Source organism: Clupea harengus, unplaced genomic scaffold, assembly GCF_900700415.2.
Source record: "Clupea harengus unplaced genomic scaffold, Ch_v2.0.2, whole genome shotgun sequence".
NCBI lineage: Eukaryota > Metazoa > Chordata > Actinopteri > Clupeiformes > Clupeidae > Clupea > Clupea harengus.
Genome location: NW_024880467.1, coordinates 1 through 16,693, shown reverse-complemented (window position 1 = coordinate 16,693; position 16,693 = coordinate 1). Strand labels below are relative to the sequence as shown.

The 16,693-nt window shown below is 42.5% G+C and overlaps 2 protein-coding genes across 4 annotated transcripts; both read left to right on the top strand.

The window, feature by feature from the left end:
- The first annotated feature begins 220 nt into the window (after nucleotides 1-220).
- Nucleotides 221-5,514, top strand: LOC122132214 (organic solute transporter subunit alpha-like). 2 transcript variants are annotated; one of them, XM_042707042.1, is made up of 9 exons: nucleotides 221-510; nucleotides 684-784; nucleotides 1,841-1,992; nucleotides 2,300-2,373; nucleotides 2,561-2,719; nucleotides 3,714-3,825; nucleotides 3,941-4,087; nucleotides 4,381-4,486; nucleotides 4,711-5,514. In XM_042707042.1, the coding sequence occupies exons 2-9, from the start codon at nucleotides 712-714 to the stop codon at nucleotides 4,875-4,877; spliced, it is 990 nt and encodes a 329-aa protein (XP_042562976.1). In that variant the 5' UTR covers nucleotides 221-510; nucleotides 684-711; the 3' UTR covers nucleotides 4,878-5,514. The 2 variants fall into 2 exon arrangements, with proteins under 2 accessions (XP_042562976.1, XP_042562975.1); XM_042707041.1 differs by lacking the exon at nucleotides 221-510 and having other exon boundaries at nucleotides 517-784.
- A 1,696-nt stretch (nucleotides 5,515-7,210) lies between these two features.
- Nucleotides 7,211-16,224, top strand: LOC122132213 (pyruvate dehydrogenase (acetyl-transferring) kinase isozyme 3, mitochondrial-like). Of its 2 annotated transcripts, XM_042707039.1 has the most exons (11): nucleotides 7,211-7,556; nucleotides 10,472-10,613; nucleotides 11,235-11,306; nucleotides 11,401-11,585; nucleotides 12,404-12,487; nucleotides 12,684-12,761; nucleotides 12,871-12,947; nucleotides 13,052-13,153; nucleotides 13,505-13,618; nucleotides 13,916-14,029; nucleotides 14,268-16,224. In XM_042707039.1, exons 1-11 carry the CDS (start codon nucleotides 7,454-7,456, stop codon nucleotides 14,409-14,411), a joined length of 1,215 nt encoding a protein of 404 aa, XP_042562973.1. In that variant the 5' UTR covers nucleotides 7,211-7,453; the 3' UTR covers nucleotides 14,412-16,224. The 2 variants fall into 2 exon arrangements, with proteins under 2 accessions (XP_042562973.1, XP_042562974.1); XM_042707040.1 differs by lacking the exon at nucleotides 7,211-7,556 and having other exon boundaries at nucleotides 10,578-10,664.
- The last annotated feature ends 469 nt before the right edge of the window (nucleotides 16,225-16,693 follow it).

Sequence of the window (16,693 nt, the reverse complement as noted above, 5' to 3'; positions counted from 1 at the left end):
TATGTTCTTGCCTTTGAACCCCTATAAACGTAACAACTGGGTGGTTACATTTCTGGTATGGACATTAACTGCCAACAGGTGTGTGTGTGTAAGATGAGCTGATTTGTTAAGTACACCTCTAAAACACACACACACACAATCTTTTAGTTGTTTTAGTTCTATGTATTCATTCAGCTGTCATTATAGTCAATAACAAAACCTTAAATCTGATCCAAGCTCACGTTAAGGGCAGACTGAAAGGGAAACGACTTCTCTTGCACCTTGCAAAGTTCACTTCCACCAAGGAGTAATCGGTATTAAATATTAACTACAGCGTTGAAACACCAACCCCATGAAAGAACTTGCGTATTTACGCGAAGAAGAAGAAGCCCTTTTACACCCTCATATTTCAAACTGAGGCATGCGTGGGTCGAGTAATAACTACATGGCCATCTGGTCACCGGAAGGATCGAACATTTGCGTAATCAAGGTCTAGCATGAAAGGATGCAGGAGGTGGTCAAAGCGAATAGGTATAGTTCATCTGTAGTCAGCACCTCAGTCAAGCAGTGCGTTTACGGGAAGTCCACTGGTGTAGCTCGCGTTTTTAAGCGGCTTGCCCTAATTAGAACCAGAATTAAGTTAACTTTAAGGATTTATTTTAACTATCAGAGTTTTGTTTACCGTTCCTTCTGAATTATCCTAGGCTATAGCCACCGTCTATTTTGTTGAAAATGGAAGACCTGAACAGCACCATTGATCCCACTTGCTTACAGGATCCACCGCTGGCTATTGATGTCATAAACCGTGAGTGACCCATATTCATTATCTGTCCGCTTGCTAATGACCTGCTCATTGATACGTTGAGTGCAATACAATTACCTACAAACCCCGGGATATTTAAATAAATTGCATGGTGTAGTCTAGACGCCGCCGGGAGATCTCTGTAACACAAAATGCAAGTTGTTTAGGATAGTGAATTAATCTATCAAGCACAGGCCACTCTTCAGAGGCCAAACTTTCCCTGTAAAATAATAATCGTTCTCACTATGTTATTTAAACCTGTGCACTTTTCTGTGGCTCGTTATTTTACGCTCAATTCAAGAATAGGCCTATATCTATTTTGTTGTTGTTGTAATATATTGGAAAGGAGTTGACCAGAAACAGTTTATTTCAGCACTGACTAAACGTTTCAGTACAAAACGACATAAGAAACGTTATGTTTCTGAAACAAGGGGCAGCTACAACATCGGTATTTGGCAGAACTAAATTGAGCAATTATGCAAATTACATAGTGTTTAACAAAAGATTAAAAAACAAGAATGTTAAGGTTTCACACATTTCAAAGTCATTTGGATACAAAATGAATAAATACAATTCATAAGGATCCCAACCGACAAGGACAGAACTGTTTGAGTGTATTTATGTGTGTATAAATGTGCACAGTTTTTCCCCTGTATTTTACAAAGTGTAGCTGGATTAACAGATGGGACCGTTTAGAAAAACAATCTCATGTGAGGACATCCATCTAAGGATATGGCCCATTTGACATGAAAGGCTCATCGGTTGGACTGCATGCCTCTGCTCTCTGCTGGACATGAAAAGCTTGGAACAGAGCTCACAAATACCCCTTTGTACCCCTTTTATTGGCTTTACTTGCTGTTTTTATTCAGCTGTTTGAATCATGTTGGCCTTTTATATCCGGTCTGCGTGACTTTCCTGAAGGTTTAACTAACGGAAAGGATTTGGTCACAGTCATATCTACTCATTTATAGTGATACTGGTAGTGCCTTCCTCACCTTCCTCACCTTTCTCATCATCATCATCATCATCATCATCATCATCATCTCTTTCCCTCTCTAGAGTTAGATATGTTTGGAATTGCCCTGTATTCCATTCTGACCTTCATGGCCACCGTGTCCCTGGTGCTGTACCTGGAGGAGTGTGTGTATGTGTACAAGAAGGTGCCCGCGCCCAAGAAGATGACCATCATCTGGGTCAATGGAGCAGCACCGGTAAGCACGGGAGTGCATCGCTTACGTCCCAAATCGAACCTCAGTATCAGTCAGTTGCATCTCCTTTAGACCATTTGAGTGGCTGTTTTCTAATCTAGTGAGAGTATTTGAAATAAAAATAAATTCAATATTAAATATTTCATTATTTGTTTGTGTCATTGTGCCATATACTGACTGAAAAGTAGCTATGTATTCCAGCAAATGGCAGGAATTCTCAAGCAATAAATGACACGTCGATGCACATTTATGTGAAAGCGTTAATGGCTGTGAATTGGAAGGTGTGTGAAATACTCACTGTGCCCTTCAGGTCATTGCCATCATGTCCTGCCTTGGAATGTGGATTCCAAGGTCTACCATGTTTACAGACATGACATCAAATTCGTAAGTAACAGAGAGCTTACCCATGCTTACCCACAGTTCACACTTTAGGGATGTCCAAACACACATACAATCAAAAATCCAACGTGAAAATGTGTGTGTGTGTGTGTGTGTGTGTGTGTGTGTGTGTGTGTTTGTGTGTGTTGAGAAAGCGAGAGAGGTCATTTATCTTTGTTTGTGTCTTTATTAGTTATTTTGCAATAGTGGTGTACAAGTTCCTCAAACTGATCTTGGAGGAGCTCGGTGGTGAAGAGGCGTTCCTGAAGCATTCTGCGAAGAAGCCTCTGAGAATATCCACGGGGCCCTGCTGCTGTTGCTGCCCCTGCCTGCCTCGAGTGCCAGTCACACGGTACTGCCACACCACACGCATTCACTGTACGCTCGAGTGCCAGTCACACACGGTACTGCCACACCACACGCCTTCACTGTACGCTCGAGTGCCAGTCACACACGGTACTGCCACACCACACGCATTCACTGTACGCTCGAGTGCCAGTCACACACGGTACTGCCACACCACACGCATTCACCGTACGCTCGAGTGCCAGTCACACACGGTACTGCCACACCACACGCCTTCACCGTACGCTCGAGTGCCAGTCACACACGGTACTGCCACACCACACGCCTTCACCGTACGCTCGAGTGCCAGTCACACACGGTACTGCCACACCACACGCATTCACCGTACGCTCGAGTGCCAGTCACACACGGTACTGCCACACCACACGCCTTCACCGTACGCTCGAGTGCCAGTCACACACGGTACTGCCACACCACACGCATTCACCGTACGCTCGAGTGCCAGTCACACACGGTACTGCCACACCACACGCATTCACCGTACGCTCGAGTGCCAGTCACACACGGTACTGCCAGACCACACGCCTTCACTGTACGTCACAGTGCATAATGTAAATGACCCTGTTGGTAGCAATGTGTGTCCAGGAAAGATGGAAGTGTATGAATAATTATAATGAGACCCTCAAAAAACTGATACAGTCAGCCCTGCCAGTGTTAGCGAATGTTTGTGTATGAGCGAGCAATACTGTAGAACGAACAGAATTAACCGCATTTACATTTCTTCGTTTCACATTTCACTTACAGTCACTATGTACTCGCCTGATGTTCCCGTGTGTTGAGTTTTAGGTCAAATGTAGATAGTGTAAATGTTTTCACGAATGTTTTATGTCTGACAATCCTACTTATTAACTGGAGTTATCTATCTAGTTTCCTGATCTGTCAGCCAGTTGGAATGCAAGCTGAGGGGAAATACGGAATACATTAGCCAGTGCTGTAAATATTTCAGCTCATGAGTATTTGTTTGTTTGGCTTTTTTTCAGGCGAGTCATTTTCCTGTTGAAGCTGGGATCCCTTCAGTATGCCATCCTAAAGACCGCCCTCTCCATCTTCTCTATTGTGCTCTGGACTAATGGGAACTTTGACCTCTCTGATGTCAGTATACCATCAAAAAATCAGATCCAAAATGGCCTCCATTTCTGATTCCAATTCTCCTTCCTGCTGTCAAAGTGTCCCTTTCTGATGTTTCTCTCTGTTGCTCTGCATTCAGCTTGAGATCACAGGAGCGGCGATCTGGATAAATCCCTTCATTGGGGTCCTTACCATAACAGCCCTGTGGCCTGTCTCCATTATGTTCATGCATAATCGAATCACTCTTCGAAGCCTCAAGATCATCCCCAAGTACGCCATGTACCAGGTTTGTTTTGTTTGTTTGTTTGTTTGTTTGTCGCTTTCTGCATAACTAGCTCAAAGCCTTCACAACCAGTGGGTGCAATCAGACTGCTGTTCATAAATCCAGAGCACGGGTACAGAATATAAACACCTGTATTTTCGATATCTTTATATCTGTATGGCATGCATAACTATAACACTATAGCATTGTGGATCACCATCTCATACTTGACTTTACAGTCCAGATTAATAGTGTCATGATATGAAGAGAAATGAAAACGACAGTGCTGTTGCTAACTCCTGTGCTTGATGGCTCAGCTGGTATTGGTGTTGAGCCAGCTACAGGCGTCGATCATCAGCATCTTGTCTCTGGACGGGACCATCGCTTGCTCTCCACCCTTTTCATCCATTGCCCGTGGCTCCAGTAAGTATGTCACACCAGACGTGACACAGATGTGCACTTTCCATGAATGTTGAAGTGATAACATTAACATGTTGCTTACTGACAGCAAGTTCATTTGTGCATATGGAAATAACACAGAAGCTAGAGACAGATAGATAGACAGATAGATAGATAGATAGATAGATAGATAGATACATAGATAGTGTGTATTACATGGATTCTAACAATGTCCTGCCTTGTCCTAGTGCTGAGCCAGCAGTTGATGATTGTGGAGATGTTCATCGTAACCTTGGTGACCCGGCTGTTCTACCGTCGTACCTATGCGCCTCTCGTCCTCGACCAGCATGAAAGTGACAACACCCAGAATGATAAAATGATCCTGAGTTCTGCTATAGAAGAAAATGCAGCATAAGAGTGAGAATGACAGAGAGAGAGAGAGAGAGAAATAGAGAGAGAGAGAGAGAGAGAGAGAGAAAGAGAGAGAGAGAGAGAGAGAGAGAGAGAGAGACTTGTGTGGATGTGTGGCCAAAAGGGTTTGAATGTGTTCCCATTCATGAATATAGGGATCTGTTAATATAAATGTTTTTTTTTTTTATTATATGAAATCTGCCTGATAATGTTATTCGGTGTATTACAACTCTATTTAATAGTAACATGTTTTAAAGCCATGGCTTCACTGGTAAGACTGTGCATGGCCAATTATCTATATTCATTTCACACATATTTGTAAGTGCATGAAAGACCCATCCTCTTTGTAGCTGTTGAATGGTTATACGATGTCAAGTGTGCAAAAATAGAATGAATCTTTGTTTTTCAACAAGCCCCTATTGTGACTGTGACAGATTCTCCATTAACTATTTGAAATGCAGGAAGCCTCCTGTGTGATTTCACACTGTTTTTAACTTAAAGTGTAACTGATGGCTACAAGCCACTGTTTTGTCACTGTCAACTGATTTTTGTGGTGTGAGACTGACGTTGGACAGAAATAAGTGTGATGAAACATGTACTCAGTTTGCTTTTATACTGCAGTAAAATATTCTACTACCTCCTTCCTTGGAAGTTCATTGGACTTTAGTTTTCCAGCCCCACCTTAAGTATGTTCTAGTGCCTAACAGCAGTACCTGACAATTACTCTGAGTCATTCTGAGAACATCATTGATGCTCGCAAAGTGTGTGTGCACGTGGCATGTCTGTGTGTAATCGTGGGAACCGTTCTCTGAGAGGAGGGCACAGGGAGCTAGCTACTGCCCCTGACACCAGGAGATCGACTGGGTAAGGGGGCAAATCATCCGTGAAGGTTGGTTCCCAGCTGACGACCTCGTAGCTGATCTATAGCTACTGGCAGAGGTGCAGCAGGAACGCTGAGCAGGAGCAACATCTACCTGTAGTACAACATACCCCAGTGTGTGTGTGTGTGTGTATGTGTGTGTGTGTGCGTGTGCGTGTGCGTGTGCGTGTGCGTGTGCGTGTGCGTGTGTGTGTGTGTGTGTGTGCGCACAAGAAGTATATCTGATAAAAAACAACTTCAAGTATTATAGACACTTATTTTCCATCACAAGGCAAACTGAATTGGGTTCAGACAGCCCAGTTAAGTGCAGTGATACCTCAGTGGGAAGACCTACTGGTGTTCCATCTGGAGAGCCAAACATAAAGGAGACAGAGGTTGTGGGATTCATGAATGCTGTTAGGTTTACACCTGTGAGCACTTGACACGGGCTCTCAGACTAGAAGAAAACAAATTAAAAAAACCTTCAATTATATCACAGTGATGTGAAAGTGCATCACTTAGTGATGACTGACAGACAGGGAAATTAACAATGGGTAAAATCAAATAATCATAAAAAAATAAATAAAAAAAAGGGAGTGTAGTTATATGTCTGTTGTTTCCAGTTATAGGACATACTGTGAGAGGTTCAAAAGATTATCTAAATTCTAAATTGGGCTGGCAGTGTAGTTCATATGTTAACTTAACACGACACACTCACATTTTAGAGAAATGTACTGTTTAATCAGGAATGCCTTGAATTCTAAGATGTCTAAAAGTGATGATGTTCAAATAACTATGCCTTTCCTGTCACTGTTTAATATACATTGCTAATGATAAAAAATGCAGAAATAGCATGTAAAACTGTTTAATATGACATCAAGCTTTTGACTACAACCAAAGTAGGCTACAAGCAATGTTCTGGGTTGATGGCTACTCCTCTGTCCTATTCCTGTTTGTTTTTTTTGTTGACTTGTTTTCCCCCCCATCTCATCTTCATGAGCTTAATCGCCATCCTGCCTTTGGCATCATCCATTCCAATTTGAGAATCTCGCTTTCTACACTCCCTTAAATGCTACACTCTGACGCCCTCTGGCTGTGAAATTATATTAATGCACTTCCCGTCTGATTCATTGCATCAGGATTTCCAAGTTCCATTGAGACAGTCCAGCATACTTGAAACCAGGTCCTCTTCTCTTCTCTACACTGTACAATTGGATTCCGTCTCAAAAGTGCCATTACAGAAATGATCACCTTTGTTAATATCTAAGTCGACCATTGACATATTAATCAGCATTTTACCTCTTAAATAAATGGTGGTAAGGTATGGTTATTAATCAATTAATTTGCAACATCAAAACAACTATTAATTCTACCAAATATTACAGTGGGCAGACTCCTAAACAGTAAACTGTCTTGTAACAAGTTGCTGGAGGTGGGGCGTTGTTGACCAATAGATGTGGGCGTCATACAGTTGAACATGTCACGTGGTTAGGATTAGCGTCTCATGCATGCACCATAGACATATATAGATGGCATGGACGATTAACTACGATAAAGTAAAAGGGAAACCAATAACAGCATGCATATTCAACGAATTAATGTTTACACACCTTCTACCAGACTGTTGCATATAACGAGTGTCAACGTTACGTTGTATGCTTTGGATCGATAGGCATATCTTATTTCCAGGTTTTCCTAGTAGGACAATATAGCCAGCAATAATGAGATTAATCAACTTTTTGATGAAAAATGTCAACTCTAAAATCGAGTATTACTCGAGATTTTCACCTTCACCGATGTCAATCAAACAGTTTCTCGATTTCGGTAAGTAGTCTTCAGTAGCCTACACAGACGCACTACCTCTAAAAGTTACCAGTAGGCTTTGACGGAATGTAGCGGAGGCTCTGTTGTGCTTTACGCTAACGGTAGTGCCACACAACAACTCTTGGGTCACCTCAGGTTAAGCGCTGAATTCACCCGGTAAAATAAGTTTTGTAGGTTACTGTACATTGTTTGACGAAACAGCTCTACAAGTAGAAAGTTGGGCCGATAGTATATCGTAATGCATTGACTAGATACATAAACAGCCTACTCTGCATGACTAATATGGTTTGTGTGAAACAGTTGTGAAAAGAATGTTTTTAAATTCATCTGACAACAATGAACTCAAGGAGTCCGTTGGCTGTAAAGGTTATCTGGCTCTCTGATTGTTATTATTATTATTATTAGGCTGTAAGCCCCTCTGACGAAAACAGACACCTCATTTTGACTCGAGCTCTTGCGCATACATTTGAAAGGTCAATACGACCATCAACTCACAACTAAAAATAGTTTGAAAGTCTGGCAGAAAATATGTTTACTTTCAGACACTTGAGCAGGAGACTGAATTGTTGAACCAATGGATAGGCCTTCTCCCTGTCACTCGTACACATAGCCTACACTTATAGCAAGATACTATTGTAACGGTGGGAGTAAATGAAGAGTGGTGAGACATGTTGGTTGGATCAGTCTTGCTACTTTTCTTGCAATATCACTCTTCTCAAGGAACACTTCATGCATTTACAGTGGTCAGCAGTTACAGCATATACTACGACGTGTTAGGCTTATCCATATAGTGACTGAGCTCACTCCAACATTCATACTTACCACCACAAAGTCCATAGCCTCCTCCAAACACATATACAGTAGCTCAGGCTGCCCTTGGCCAATGACGTGTCAGAGTAACTGGAACGGCAAAAGCTGAACGGATGAATGCTGCCCCCTTTGCTGGATCAATGGACACCTCAGCTGCTGCTAGTGCATCAAACATCAGGATCCAGTCTTCACCGATAGCAGAGGCAAAACAATTCCTGTGGAATGTGCTGGCTGCTGTTGTGCTGCCCAGGCATAACGATAGCAATCAATGTTGTTATGGGGACTCTTATCAACCTTACAGAGCTGAAAAGATACCACGGCTTCACTTGCCATATCATCCAACTCTATATCGGTGGCAGGTCATTGTGGTCTGGGCTGGTGTCGCCCCGTCTAAAGCCCCAGCGTCCTGGAGTTAGAGGCTTTGTGGTGGTAGCAGTCTTCCTCATGATGTCCATGGCGCCGACAACAGTTCCAGGCAATGTCTCTGTCAGTGGCTGCCCGAACCAGAACCTCACTGCTGGCTGTATCTTCCGCATTGTTTAGAGAGTTCACACGGACTGTACGCCGCAGAGCTTCAGTCATCATCATCTTGGAGGATTACCTTTATGTCCTCAGCATAGCGCAGTGCCCACTCCGCAGAATTCAGATTCGCAAGACGCACCTGCTGCTGTAGTCCAGAGGGGCCGCAGTGCTCGGAGGAAGGTGTCCAGAGGGGCCGCAGTGCTCGGAGGAAGGCGCCCAGGGGGCAAAGATACCTCAGGCAGAGCGGGATATTTGAGGGTAAGCTCTAGATTGAGTGTTAGAGATTGGTTAAGTCCACAGCTAATAGACCTAACCTATGGTGTCAGATTTATGTCATATGTTATTAAAGTGCGATAAAACATGCTTACCAGCATATTATACTATTTCCCAACGTGCAGATATGAACTGCCACTGAAGCTGGACTGACAGCTATAGGTCCTGGAAAGATTGTCAGAGGTCTTTGGAATAGCTGGGTCTACTGTATGTCCAGGAGGGCTTCCAGGGCATCCCTCTCCAATGCTGTGGCTAGCTGGAGCGCTCACTGCTCATGGTCCCCGTGCTGCGCTTCAGCGATCTGGTTGAACTGGAGCCTCCCAATTTCCCTCGCCCGTAGAACCGCCCGGAGCTTGGTCCTGTGCCTGTGCCTGTGCCGGGGGCAGGGTGAGATGAGTGGAGTGGCTGTTTCACTCAGGGCCGTTGGCATGGTTCTGCTGAAGGAGCTGACCCACTGCCAGTTGGAGGTCTTCCAACGGCGTGAAGTAACCTGTTCTGGTCCAGGGGGGCTCTGAGGGAGAGCAGCTGAGCTGCCCTGGCTTGTCTGTGCAGCCATCTCAAGGGCAGGCGGCGTGGTGTTAGCGCTAGCCTCCGTGACACGCCACTGATCCTCCTCTCCTGTAGGGGCGCTGTTCTCTGCAGATATTTCCAGTGCTGAAGCAGATGAGCTGCCTACATCATGGGCATTTACCAAGGAGGACATTTGGGCCAGAGATTTAGTCTTCTTCCTGCACTTGGAATATTGTTTTAAAGACATTTTTTTTTGGTAATTCTTTGATAATGTTATCAGCCATGGCCCGCTTCACTTCCTAAACCAATGGATCACTATGTTCAAATGAGGAGCAGTGAGGCATCTTGAATTGATCAGAATCTTGCTAACAGCTTAATTAGCAATGTTAGTATTAGTAACTCATCATGTACTTTAGGCAGTCACCGTGCCTACCACTACTGCTTATCCATCATGGTGACCCGAGCACACTCCGACATTCACATTCACCACCAAGTTCAAAGCCCCCTCCAAACACACACACACACACACACACACACACACACACACACACACACACACACACACACACACACACACACACAGCCCAGACTTCAACACCCCACACCCTAGGAGAAAACCCCTTAAAAGAACACCAAAACAGTCACCACCCATAATTCCCCACTAACGTGTCACACTTTTCAGCTGGTAATTTCACCACCTCCATCACTTCCTCCATTCATTTCCATAGGGATTCTTGATTCAGTATGAACGGTTGCTGAACTACCCAGAACCGACAAATAACTGCTTCCTCACTCTGCAGGTAGGGAGAATGCATGTGAGAAGACCTCCTATATGTTCCTGAGGAAGGAGCTGGCTGTTCGATTCGCCAACACCATGCGAGAGGTCAATTTGTTGCCAAGCAACCTGATCAGTCAACCATCCGTCAAACTGGTGCAGACGTGGTGAGTGGATAACAGGACGCTGGGGGACACTGGGCAGATGAGCATTGGCATGTAAGCACAGTAAACGAGTTCTAAAGAACATTTGCATCACTGGCCTAAATTGCCTAGAATACAAGTTCAGGGAGGGGACTGGGCTAGTCAATGTTCAGTTTGGTGTTAGTCTTTCCTCTATGTGGTATAGTCCCTAAAAATGTTTTGTTTTTTAAACTACTAGCGGGCCACCAGCCTTTATCTGAAAAATTGTCTATCTACCCCAAAATGTACATAAACCAGGATCAGTCATCACAAGTTGAATTTCTTGGATGAGTAGAATTTATTGTTGCTATTTCGGACGTGCTGTTCCATTCCTTAGAGAATGAGTGAATGATATAAAGACCATGGAAAGACTCATATTTTGATTTGGTAATTGGGTGAGCATTGGTCAGAACATTTGGGCCAGTGAGAAAAAACAGCTCTGCTGTTGAGCTCTGATCAATCTGGCCAAATACCCTTTCCTTCCCTGCATGCCAGGAACTGACAGTAAAACAACACAAGCTTTAAGAAAATAATTTTGTGTTTGTTGTGACATCATGATGCCATGAGAGTGGTTCTCAAGTGTGTGTTATGTGTTCTCTCCCATAGGTATATTCAGAGTTTTGAGGAGTTGCTAGAGTTTGAAGCCCAAAGCCCTGAGAGTGTTCGCACACTGAATGAGTATGTGAAGTACTTAGGAATATCATATTTATGATCATGCTTCTGAGGTACTACCACAGATTTACTCAGTTAGCTGATTAACTGTCATTTTCAGCTTCCTGGACACCCTTAATAAGATCCGTAATCGGCACAATGATGTAGTACCCACTATGGCCCAAGGGGTGATTGAGTACAAGGATGAGTTTGGCTTTGACCCCTTCATCAGCAGCAATGTACAGTACTTCCTGGATCGTTTCTATACCAACCGAATCTCCGCCCGTATGCTCATCAACCAGCACAGTGAGTACATTTCAACATAATTGTTGTATTTTACTTGCTAATTCTAAACACATGCAGGTTGCGGTGTACCACTATACAAACCATCTAGAATGAACATTTAGGGATAGACAACACTTGAAAAAGGATTTGAGCACAAATAGCACAAATATTGATACAGATTATGTCTAACTTTTACTGCATGCTGCTAATTGTAAATACAAATATGTGAAAATGATAGTGTCAGTCTAAAGAATATGAGGATAAGTGTGACCTTATAATAGATATATTCTTGTGCTAAACTTGATCACTTTGTGACATTTATATGTATACATAAGCAACAATATGAGTTTCATTGTATAACTGTACTTGGCATTTATTTAGAAAATTGTTGAAAAATGTGCCTGTATATAATATGTTGTATGGTATAATTAGTTTGAACTTGGGTAAATACCTTCTGTATGCCATTATGAATGAGCCTAAACAGTTTTATTACACACTCGCACAGGTATGTATTGGCTGCTGAATTTTGATTGGCTGTTGGCAGCCATTTTGTTGAGTACACTAAATAAAAATAAAAAATAGCTTCTGTGATTCTTGAGATACTGAAATGTGTCAGATGCAGTATTGCCTTTCTGTTCCATATCAGCCATATGGGGCTACGGCCATAGCAAGGTCCATGTGGATTAGTGTCTAAGTATTTGACATCATCAACCAAATACTACTGAAAAAAAGTGAAGGAAGAAGAAGAAGAAGAAGAGACACTAGCCTACAGACGGTCATAATAAGATCATTTGTACATGTTTAACCACTGCTGTTTCAAATGTGATGTCCTATGGCAGCACTCCTCTTTGGTGACACCACAGCCCATCCAAAACACATAGGAGGCATTGACCCTGGCTGCCGTGTGACCGAAGTGGTGAAAGGTAACTGTGTTATATAACATACATTGACCGTGTCTTGTGCATTTACTGTGCAATATTGTGCATAGTAAAACCACAGGAAAACATACCTGCACATACAATCATTTGGTGATATTATAGATTCACATTGTGTCGAACACAGTGCAATTTGCATTATGTATTCCCCATGAAACGTATTCATGGACCTTGCACTTACCAGATGCCTACGACACAGCCAAGATGCTCTGTGAGCAATACTACATGATGGCGCCGGCTCTGAACCTTCAAGAAGCCAATGGTAAGTGTGTTTGCATTCATCGTGTAAGGTTTGAATTCCTCAGTACATACAAATTGCAAACCTCAGCACTGTCTTCTTCATCATGACTACTGTGCTACTGTAACCTCAGCCAAAGGCCAAGAAAAGCCTATCCAGGTGGTGTATATCCCCTCTCATCTCTTCCACATGCTCTTTGAACTTTTTAAGGTACAGTGAGTAAACCATTTGACAACTAGTGACTGTGAAAATATTACTTCCTGATTATCATGTTGTGTGATGTGCTTTGTGTTTTACGCGCCTTGGGTCGAAAGAATTCCATGAGGGCCACGGTGGAGTTGCACAAGGACGCCAGCAGGGGGCTCCCTCCAGTCACAGCTTTGGTGACCCTAGGAAAAGAGGACCTCTCGATAAAGGTTAGTATGCATTTACATTTACATTTAGTCATTTAGCAGACGCTTTTGTCCAAAGCGACGTACAAGGGAGAGAATAGTCGAGCTACGAGCAATAGAACCCGGTGTAACAATAAATACTACTTTACATAAGAAATATAACAAAATGAAATAAAAAAGAAAAAGTGCAGAAATGTAACTCTTGTAATTGCAAGTTACGCACTAGTCGAAGTGCCAGTATGCTAGAAGGAAGAGGTTTGGCAGGGTTAGTGTTAATGATACAACATATTTGAATCATACATCAAATCTGAAGTGTTTATGTAAATCTTTATGTTAACGTTCAAATGTCAATTATCTTTCTCTCTCTCTCTCAAGATCAGTGATTTGGGTGGTGGGGTGCCTCTTAGAAAAATCGAGAGGCTTTTTAATTACATGTATTCATCTGCACCCACGCCAAGTCTGGACCTCTCAGAGTCTGCAGTCCCTCTGGTAACTACATGTAAACCTGAGATTCTAGAACACTGACCTAGATAGAGCAATGGAATGCGTATATGTTAATGGCTGCAAAAGTAGAACAGTTCCAAGTGACAGCAAGATTTGAGAATACTATCCTTTGCCTCAATCCTCTCTGTGTAAACATTGTGTCAAGTGTGTGTGTGTGTGTGTGTGTGTGTGTGTGTGTGTGTGTGTGTGTGTGTGTGTGTGTGAGAGAGAGAGAGTGAGTGATAGAGAGAGAATGACTTATTCAGTTGATTCAAATTCTGATGGATCTGTGTCATTTCTCAGGCAGGATTTGGCTATGGCTTGCCTATCTCCAGGCTGTATGCCCGCTACTTCCAGGGAGACCTGAACCTGTACTCCATGGAGGGAGTGGGGACAGATGCAGTCATATACCTTAAGGTTTCAAATCTCACGTCTTATTATGATTGGGGCTTATTATTAGAAGGGGTGGGGACGTCTGGAAAAAAATGTGTTATAATTTGGAGATATATGGTATTAGTCAGCATTTACTAGGTATAAGATGTCACCAGTGCATTGGTCCCCCTAATGGCTATTGTTTGTTGCTTGACTGTCCATTATTATGATATTATATATATATATATATATATATATATATATATATATAAAAAATCCACAGGTCCTGTCAAGTGAGTCCTTTGAACGTCTTCCTGTCTTCAACAAGTCAGCATGGCGCCACTACCAGGTAGGGCCAGAGGCAGACGACTGGAGCAACCCCAGCAGCGACCCACGCGACGCAACCACGTACAAATCAAATCACTGAGCTTTACCAAGCAACAAAGATGGTTGATTTATCGATTCATTTGTTTATTTATTTATATTTGTGATAAAATTTGCGCTGCTAATTTGTTACACAAAAAAGGGGAAGGGCTTGGAAGGCTGTGTACCTCTCCAGTGTCATTTTTAGCATAGTCAGTAAAGAGACTTGGTGAATGTTTGCAGTGAATGCATGAACACCTAAACTGTCTAAATGAAATGATTTTCAGAGAATGTAGCAATTTATTATGCATCTATAACAATAGAGAAGAGTGGGGATATTATGTTTGTTTACATACTATTTTACTGATGCTGGTGGTACTATATCCTACACGTTGTCTCTTTTGTCTCACGTTTTTCACTTTAAGAGCAACAGCAATTTTGCAGAGCTGTAACCCTGTCATGCCAAAGTTTTAGTCTCAAACAACGTTTTGTAGGCTACATTAAGTTTTTTTTTTACTATTAACAATGGCTGTGTCAGTCAGAAACTTGGATGTGTTACTGAGGTTGTTGTATAGCACTTTAAATATTCTTAGGTACATAAACTATTATTTTACAATGTCGAAATGCGAATGTTTAATGCTGTGTTACATTATTATATCCTAATTTGTTCTATTTTTGATGCATGGATGTGACTATTGTCATGTGTCATACGTACAGCTGTGTTTAACTCAGGTAGTTTAACATCACAATTGGCAGAATTAAAAAAGAGGATTCCATGAATTCTTGCCTCCCTGCCTTGTTCCTCACAAACATTGTGCATGTCTGATCTGTGTGACCACACATGGGGAAAGTAGAGGCTGCTCTGGAAACTCTGGCAAGCGCTCCTGGGCATCAAGGATGGCTACAAGGAACAGCTGCCACAACAAGATGGAGGGGTCGCTTGAATGAGTGGTGCTGCATCTGATGCATCAAGGAGCAGCTGCCACAACAAGATGGAGGGGGTCGCTTGAATGAGTGGTGCTGTATCTGATGCATCAAGGAGCAGCTGCCACAACAAGATGGAGGGGGTCGCTTGAATGAGTGGTGCTGCATCTGATGCCTCAGAAAAGAGCATCCCAGCCGATCCAGATGATGTGGGATCAGTGGAGTTATACCTTTCATAACAGGGAGGAGGAGGAGGAGGACCTAGAGGAGACCTAGAAGGTTATCAGTGTGGAACCTTTTGAGTGTGTACTTTTGAGTCTCCCTTTCATTCCTACCCGAACGCTCGTTTGTGCTGATGACCCAATGCTGTTTGCATGAACCAGGAGTGAGCGCTGGTGGCGCTAGAACCAGGAAAGGCATCGCTTGTTGTGAGGATGAGGATGAGCACTCACTGAGGCTCTCCTTCTACTCCTACCTAGAATGAGAGCTCACGTCACAAGCGGGGGTCAAGAGGTTAGAACCATCAGTGATTAGAGTCTGTGTGTGTGTGGTAGCACACTGGTCTGAGCGTAAACCTACCCTGTTAGGACAAAATGATGAGACGGCTTTCACATCGTGCAATAAGCTCTTTCACTTCTGTGTCATGGCTCTAACGTTGTACAACGCTCCTGTCATCTGTGGAGTTTGGTGGAGTGAATGTTTGCTGGTTTGCCGTGCAGATACATCACAGGCCAGCCCCCACAGACCCTAGATTTCCCTAAACATGGCCTCTTGTCACCACATAGCATGGAAATCATGACACTCCACGTTAATTGTAGTTAGTGATCATGGTAATACAACATTATCAATTCTAAAGTCCTAGAATTATAAAACGTTTGCTTACTGATGATATGTATCAGATAATGTTATGCTTTAGGTGCTTTGTTTTCCAAATAAAGATTTTAAGTCAAAAATTCAGCTTTTAAAGGAATCAACAAAAAACTATTTATTTCAGAGCATTTAGTGATTTTCTTTACCTCAAAATCAATACACTTATTCTCATTTTTAATTAACACAAACGATTTTCAATAAAAAACCCAACTATGATACACAGCCTTAACACTTGGGAGTCCAAGGCCTGTTAGACTTTTTTAGCTGTTCTAGCTTCACAAAATAACCAATATTACAAAAATCGATTAATTATAAATGGCATGTCATCAAATAATCTGTTCTCATGTTAAGTCTAAATATAAAGGAGTTTAATACACACTATGAGTTATAACCAATAAATGAGTTTGTAAATGCGGTACAGGAATGACTGTGTACATAATTGAGTTTTAGTTTAGTAGGCACGTGTTCCATACTTAGAGAGCTATGATGTCTGTGTGTTAATACAGTTGAGTAATGACGTAGGAGTAAAGTGCATTTCATGATGTGTCCAGT